A 7,877-nucleotide genomic window follows, 5' to 3' on the forward strand; every position below is an offset into this window, starting at 1 on the left:
GTCTTCATTCCTCTTTGTGTTTGCTCCCGTCTCAACCCCTCTGTATCCCACCTGTTCCATCCCCCAACGTTTGTAATCTCTTTGTATTTCTCTCCCGCCGTCCTTCCTTCGGCTAGTGCGGCCACCACCGACGAGGAGCGGCAGCACCTGCAGGAGGTGGGGGTCTTCCACCTCGGGGAGTTTGTCAATGTCTTCTGCCACGGCTCGCTGGTGCTGCAGAACCTGGGCGAGAGCTCCACGCCCACCCAGGGCTCCGTGCTCTTCGGCACCGTTAACGGCATGATTGGTAGGCGCACACAGAATTTCACACACACATATTTATTATTTTAAAGCAATATTTCAACATCTTGGGAATGCACTCATTTGCTTTGTTGCAGAGAGTTACATTAGAAGATTGCTAATTAACCCTACGTGACTCTGCAGGTTAAATATTCTAAGAGGCTGCAACCAGCAGCTGATTAGCTTAGCTTAGCTCAAAGACTGGAAACGTGGTGGAAACAGCTAGCCTGGCTCACACCAAAGGTAGCATAATTTACCTCTAAAGCTTGCTAATTAACACTTTGTATCTAGTTTGTTAAGTCTGTACAAACAACCAACCATAAATGAGAACTTGGGGTTTTACAGCAATGCTACGTTCTGGATTATTTCTTGGCTGGAAACAATAACCTCCTGGAGTCTCGACTGGTTGGCAAATGCAGGAAAATAAACATGAGCAGTTGTCAGTTTGAGACTGTAGCTGCACAAAGATGGCTCTCATTTCCAGTATTTCCAATAATCAGCAGACTGCAGTAACGAGACCACAGACCAATTAGGGACTGCACAAACTTTTGTCAGAACCATTTATTCAGAACTAATGTTTCCATTTCAGAAGGAGAGAAGAAAGAGGGAAATCATATTTTTACACCTCATTTCTCAGATTTACACTCGTAGCTTTCAGTCTGGCAATAATGATGGCAGAGATGAAAAATAGGGAGTGCACATCATTTGGACACAACAGTAATTTACACCATGCACTCGCACAGCATTAACACTCGGCACGTTATTTCACCTCAACACCTTCTGTGATTCTTTTAAAAGTCTCTGAGGAAAGTTTAACAGGAAATGAGAACCGTTATACATTCCAGTAAAAAACTTTCCACATTAGCCCCGTAAAACATAATGGGCTTGAGTGTGCAATGAAGAAAAATACCCTGCTGGTCTTATCGCTCCTCGAGATGCTGTGATAAATTAGATGTTTCTGGGAAGAACATGATTACTCTACCCAAAAAGAAACCAACAAGTGGACTAACTTATTTTGGGCTGCTGTTGAAAACCCACGCACTGAGTGATGGAAAGATTATCACACCAATATGTGAGGCGAGGAAGACGAGTACACGATGTCTGAGAAAATGCCTTCTAATGTCAAATTATTTCATCCAAACTCAAAGCTTTAGAAAAGGCCTGGCTGCGGGCAAATTGTCTTCTCAACACTTTACAAGCGTGCATTATATTTCACTGTCAAATCTAAAAAGATCTGTCTTGAATCCATCCTGATAAAACTTAAAGTGAATGTTTCAACTATTATATATACGTCTTTATTAACCTGGGTATTTAATTAACCTTTGCAACATATAATTTGGACTGGTGATATGGAGAGAAATGGACTCAGCAGATGGTCTATAATGGCTTTTTTGTGGCAGTCTCATTAAAACAAATCACTGTCTGGAGAGCTGAAACAATCAATTGATTAGTCAGTCATCAGAAAATGATGATCAGTACATTGTCTTCACTGTCAGTCATTTTTTATCAGTTCCAGCCTCTTTGTGATGATTTTCTGCTTTTCTCTGTTTTATGTAACCATTTTTTCCTTGATGTGAACTTGGCCTTTAGGAAATTCCTTTTTGACTTTTTATTTGGATATACAAAGGTCACTAGTCATTTATTTTTCATCCAAAATTTCTTGCAAACCAACGTAACTGCCAGAAAATCTGCAAAAGAAAATGCAAATGAATTTGTTTCCAGCCACCAATGTTATCCAAATATTATAAAAATATTATAATAAACGTAATTTATATAGCACTTTTCTGAACAATGTTTCAAAGTGCTTTGCAAAATACATTAAAGTGTTGCAGAAGAAGAGGGCGCAACAATATGATGTAATTAAAGTGACCATCTAGAAGATGTCAGTCCTGGTTGACTTGTATTTACCAGCAAATGTGATTTAAAGCTGCAGGTCAGAGAACTCTGGGGCAGTAAAACAAACAGACGTTTTGATAAAGGCAATAATTGGCCTTTTTCCATAACTCTGTGAGCGACTGCGATCTGATTTTATGCTGCACACGGCATGAGTGTGCAGACAGCCGGTCACAGTGAAAGGAGCAACCCTGCTGAGAAGTTGAAGGTGTGCAGCCTGTCGCCTGCAGCTCTTCATCTAACAGCTCACTGTGGCTGCTCTTGCTTGTTCCATGACTTCCTGCAATGTGCCAAACTGATCCTCTGTCAGAAAAAATGGCAGCCGTCTTGTTTTGCTGACCCATTTTTGATTAACGATGGTGGTTAAGTGCAAAGCTCACTGACAACCACATTGCATTTCCTGTGAGTACTTCATAATAAAAGTCAACTCATGTTTCACGAGTGAAATGCTTTTAATGTGAAACTGCAGCATCACTTTGCATTCACAGTAACTTAAAATAGCTTTTTTTTTCAAGGAATGTTGATAATGACACCCAGCTCATAATACTGCAAAATATATAACTATTGCAATAATTTCCTCATGGGGCCATAGGCTCAGTCACCGTTGTGCTAACTCATGTGGAGATAAATGGTGACTTAAAACTTTTAATTAAATGGAAGTCTTCTAAAGTTTCTAACTTTAAAGAGCACGAGTAAAACCTCAGACGAATTAACACAACGTGGAAAACATGATGGAAATATGGCATCCGTGTTTGCTTCATGTGTTAATGTGATGAAGGTCACAGACTCCACATCGCTCCATGCAGACCCGATGTTTTAGTCTGCCGCTATTTTTAGTCTCTTCAGTGGAACCAGAGCTTCAGTCGACATTTGTACATCATGACTGAGCAAAGTGCAACACAGTGCAATGTTTCCGTTCCACTTTGTCGCATTGTGCTTTAATCGATACATTAACGTGTCCACCTCAACCAGGAGTAAAAGGGTTTTTTGAGATATTTTGAGGTTGTTGGGTTTTTTACACTGTTTTTTTATTCACGAATTGAAAATGCACATGAAAACAGGTGAATGGAAACACATTTAATATCATAAGACTTAGTAGCCTTGACAGTTGCAGCATAAAAGGATGATAATAAACTGAGCAATAATAAATAATACAAAAGCAAACAAGTAAACGGTTGTTTCTGACATTCAGTTCACTTAAAAACAAACAAGAAACAAAAGATCTGACGTTGGTGATGGGCGTTTTTCACACATTGTATAGACAAAACCTCTAATTTCCTCCATCGAGAAAGTAATCGGCAGATTAACTGATCATGAAAATAATCATTAGTCGCAGCCCTGCTGTCCTCCAAACTGCTGCTGGCAGTTTGTCCCAAAAATCCAACACTTTCATGGCTTCATATGCAGAGAGACGAGCTCTGCATTACAAATCAGTGTAACCTTTTGTTCACAAGTTTGCCTATTTTTTGGTGGTAATTTCAGTGCTGATTATTTCCCCCGAGCATCAGAATAATACGCTCACTGTCACAGAATCGTTAGCATAGAGGAAAGCTCGCTGAAAGCTCTGTGGCTCCAACATTTACAGGGAAATTACTCTCAAAACACAACATTTTGGAATGATTTTCAATTATTAAAGTGTTAAAATCATTCTTTTTCACTCTTAACATCGTCCAGCACGCAAGCATGAAACTTGCATCAGGAGGGTTGCAGTCACGCTAATGATATTTTATTTATTGTAAAACCTTTTTGAGTCATTATGAATCCAGTACTAAAACATCTTCCTTCCTCTTTGCTGATGAGAAAGTGTTTATCATCTGCTACCGTCGTGAATGTTACACCTTCAAAGAAAAGGTTGTGTTGTTGATTGACTAGGTGTGTGTGTGTGTGTGTGTTAGGTCTGGTGACGTCCCTGTCCGAGGGCTGGTACAGCCTCCTCCTGGATCTGCAGAACCGCCTCAACAAGGTCATCAAGAGTGTGGGCAAGATCGAGCACAGCTTATATCCTTCTTCTGTTCAGACTGTCGCAGGGACAGAGGCGACCTGCGCCGAACGCCGTGGTCGTCTCGTAGGCGGTAAACCCAGAGAGTGAAGTGACAAAGCCGTAATAGTTGCTTTAATTGGCTTTGGATGTGTTTGATAGACTCTCATGCATGAAACAGTTTGTATGTGGCCGCTCTGCCATCGGATGATACGAGTTAGTTGATAGAAAGAAAAACAACAGTTCTGATTTTTTTTGCCATTAGTTCAAGCTTTTATAATTTGAGTTTAGTCTTTTACAATACTAAACTAAATATCTGTAGGTTTTAGACTGCTGGTCGTAAAAAACAGGACATCTGAAGACATCAACCTGGACATTTTTCTGTATTTTTTGACATTTTTAAACTAAATCGGTAATTTATTGAGAAGCTAACCAGCAGAACAATCCCTATTCCCAAAGCCCTATTTGTAATACAGACCAGTGCTCCGGGAGATGTGAGCAAATCCGCAGAAACTGTGTTGGTGATGGTGTTTTTGAAAAATCATTTTTGAAGCTTTAGCTGCAGAAATATCATTTAATCATCGTTATGCATTAAAACCTAAAAACCTGAGCTTTTGGAGGATTAATTGGAGAATTAAGGGTGATTGCACCCAGATAAACTGGAGGCGTTTTGCATTACACATCACTTATTAAGATGCTTTTAAAAGCACATTCTTTATGTTTTGTAATGAAAACTGCAGTTTAAACACCAGGTTCAACAGCAGCTGCCTGCTCTCTGAACAGTGCTGTTTTTATTAGACTTCCTGCACATCATGCTGAATATTTTCTGAGGGTGCCTGAAGTAAAATATGAGATACTGTACCCAAAGTGCAACGCTCAGGCAGAGCAGCAGCTTTGTATTGATTTTTCTTGACTCCGCGGCACCTGGAGGTCCTTCCACACAGAGCGGAAGACAGAGCAGGCCACCGGATTCATCGATGGGGATCTGATTGAGAGCTTCCTGGATCTCGGACGAGCCAAGATGCAGGAGGTCGTCAGCACTCTACAGGTAGGAGCTCGTGTTCGTCCACACTCTCGTACGACATCAGGTTGCTGCTGTTGTAATGGACACAAATATGAACGTTGGTTTAAGGACAAGGAGACATAAGCTTGTTATTAGAGCCTGGACCTCCACTCTGATAACAAGCTTATTGTGTTCTCCCACAAACATCTGGTGAAGACGCAAGCTGATACTGATACTGTGGTGTTGTTTCTGTATTTGGCTTGAAGCGACGTTGAACCTTCAAAGACCCTCCAGACAGTTTTATTACACTCCTGTGCTTTGTGAGTGAGGACTGGGAATAACTCGCCTGGCAGAACAGCTGGCAAAGACACTTTTTGCAAATAAACAAATGAGCATATTCTGCTTTGTGTCTCTCTTTACTGTCACTGCATTTCAAAAAATCCCACACTTCTAACTCTTAAACGAAGGCGTCTCCTGTTTGCCTCTCAGGACCAGCTGATACAAACAGTCCAAACTATGTGGACGATGTGTTTGTCAGGAAACTCCTGTTTAAAGCTTGTTGTCTGAAGATTTGTACTGCAACTGATGATTATTTTTAAAGTTGATTAATTTGACTTTTGGCTTGATTAATTGATAAAAGGTGCGTCATTCTTCAGAAAGATTGTGGATATTGCTGTCCTTCCCTCTGCACAATGTTAGCATGCCAGATTTACTGTCCCTCCCCTCCCATTGTCCTGCACGAGCACGAACGCCACCTGTTGCTGATTGGCTGGGAAGTGATGCGTCACTCGGTCTGAGACACTTTTTTTCAGCGCACATGCACAAAACAAACAACTGATTTCATATTCTGCGAATATCAACAATCTTTCTCCGCATCATCGGAATACAGTGAGAAACACGCATCAGTTTCTTAAAGATACTCAGTTTACTACAACGTTCAGACGAAGAAATACAGCAGATTTACACATTTGAAAACTTAAAGCTGTCAAATATTTGACATTTTTGCATAAAATGGCTTAAACTTGTAATCGACTATATAACATGGTGGCCAATTTAATCAAATCAAAACTTTATTTAAATAGCACAAGTCATTCAAGTGAAACTCCAAGCGCTGAACGTAAAACAAGTTAAAAAGAACAATGTTCTTAAATGTGTTGATCGACCAATCAAAGAATTGACTAATCTGCACAGCCACACCGAAACGCCATGGAAGAGGTCGTGATGTAGAGCAGAAAAGGCTGAAAACAACGAGACATGGTCACGTTTTTAGGTTAGCTCATTAACAGCATGAGAGAGACGGAGGAAAAGCAATGCAGAAACACAAAATGCAGTCAATCTATAATCAGTAGAGGCAAGATACTGTAAAAGATCCCCTGTAGCTCTCTATCATCTCACCTGAAACAACTGAATCCACAGTGTGTCTTCATCCAGTGGCGCTGGAGGGGTTTGTCTTAGAGGGGGGGCTCACTGTTTCGTATCGCTCAATTTCAGATCGATGACGGCAGCGGCATGAAGCGTGAAGCCACAGTGGACGAGGTCATTAAGATTGTGGAGGAGCTGACGAGGATCCACTAACCTCAGCCGCCATTCGGGCCCCCCGCTGAGCAAGAGGAGGGTCCTGAGGAGGAGTGACGGGCGCAACGGCGAGCAAGTGAACTTGGCTTGAGTTTTTCAGATTTGTAAATAATTATAAATAAACGGCGTGTGCATGTTCGTCCTTCAGACTTCAAGATTTGTCAACCGTCGAGGCCCTGAGGGTGCCACATGATGAGCGTAGCACTCTTCATTTAGACAAGTCTCTGGGCGAAGTGTGTAGCACCCTGTTTGGACAACAAAAAGACCAAAGTGAAGACATTGGTCTGAGTGTGTGTGTGTGTGTGCGCGAGCATGTGTGACTGCGTCTGTGTGGAATATTGTGTGACTATAAATAGGACAAACCCTAAAGATTTCCGTGACCACAAACGGGTGTGAGCTGTGAGCGTTGCAGGCAGGTTCACGGTTAGCAGATCCTCTCCGCCCCACAGGTTCAATCTGATTCACACTTTTCAGTTTTATCATTGAAGTCTGGAGTAAACACGCTGTACGAAAAATAAAATGAGGAAGATGATAGATTTATAGCTATTTTGTCTTTGTGATGTTTTCTGTTTATTCTAATAAACTTTGCTTTAGTACTGTTAACAGCCGTGTCTGACTTTGTCTCTGTTTGGACTTTGATTTTCCTCACAGTTGCTCGGTCCACCACTTTGGTCCAGACTGGTTAAGACATTCAGGGTCTCTCGAGGATAAATTCTGGCATTGGTGATCCTCTGACTTTTCCCTCTGGTGCCATCAGCATTTCACTGTGACATATCTTAACATCTACTTGAACTGGCACAAAATTATCTCAGATGATGTATCCTAATGACTTCAATGACCCCTGACTTTTCCTCTAGCGCCACCATGAGGTTGACTCTTCTGGTTTTTAATGGATTTCTGTGAAATCTGGCACCAATGGGCGTATTAATGGCCCCAAGAGAATGACTTGGAATCATTTTGATCCCCTGATCAGCTATTTTCTTCATAAATACCTGTAAATCTCATGAAATTCCCATCAGGGCTTGGCTGTACTTTGTGTTTAGTGCTAATTGGCAAATGTGGACCCTCTGAGCCTCTATCATGGCTGTAGATGCTCACTGTAGGCTTTCATTAGCAAACATTCACTAGTTTCAGCATAATATTGTGAAT

At 41.3% G+C, this 7,877-nt stretch overlaps 1 protein-coding gene across 1 annotated transcript in view; it reads left to right on the plus strand.

Moving 5' to 3' along the window:
- The window catches only part of ddb1 (damage-specific DNA binding protein 1), a 42,773-nt gene extending 35,446 nt beyond the window's left edge, over nucleotides 1-7,327 (plus strand). The window contains exons 24-27 of the mRNA XM_041935921.1: nucleotides 117-286; nucleotides 4,068-4,170; nucleotides 5,075-5,198; nucleotides 6,645-7,327. Coding sequence (XP_041791855.1) covers nucleotides 117-286; nucleotides 4,068-4,170; nucleotides 5,075-5,198; nucleotides 6,645-6,728 — 481 coding nt within the window. The 3' untranslated portion in view covers nucleotides 6,729-7,327. The remainder of the gene's footprint in view (nucleotides 1-116; nucleotides 287-4,067; nucleotides 4,171-5,074; nucleotides 5,199-6,644) is intronic.
- The last annotated feature ends 550 nt before the right edge of the window (nucleotides 7,328-7,877 follow it).

The sequence above is a fragment of the Chelmon rostratus genome, chromosome 1, assembly GCF_017976325.1.
Source record: "Chelmon rostratus isolate fCheRos1 chromosome 1, fCheRos1.pri, whole genome shotgun sequence".
Taxonomy (NCBI): Eukaryota; Metazoa; Chordata; class Actinopteri; order Chaetodontiformes; family Chaetodontidae; genus Chelmon; species Chelmon rostratus.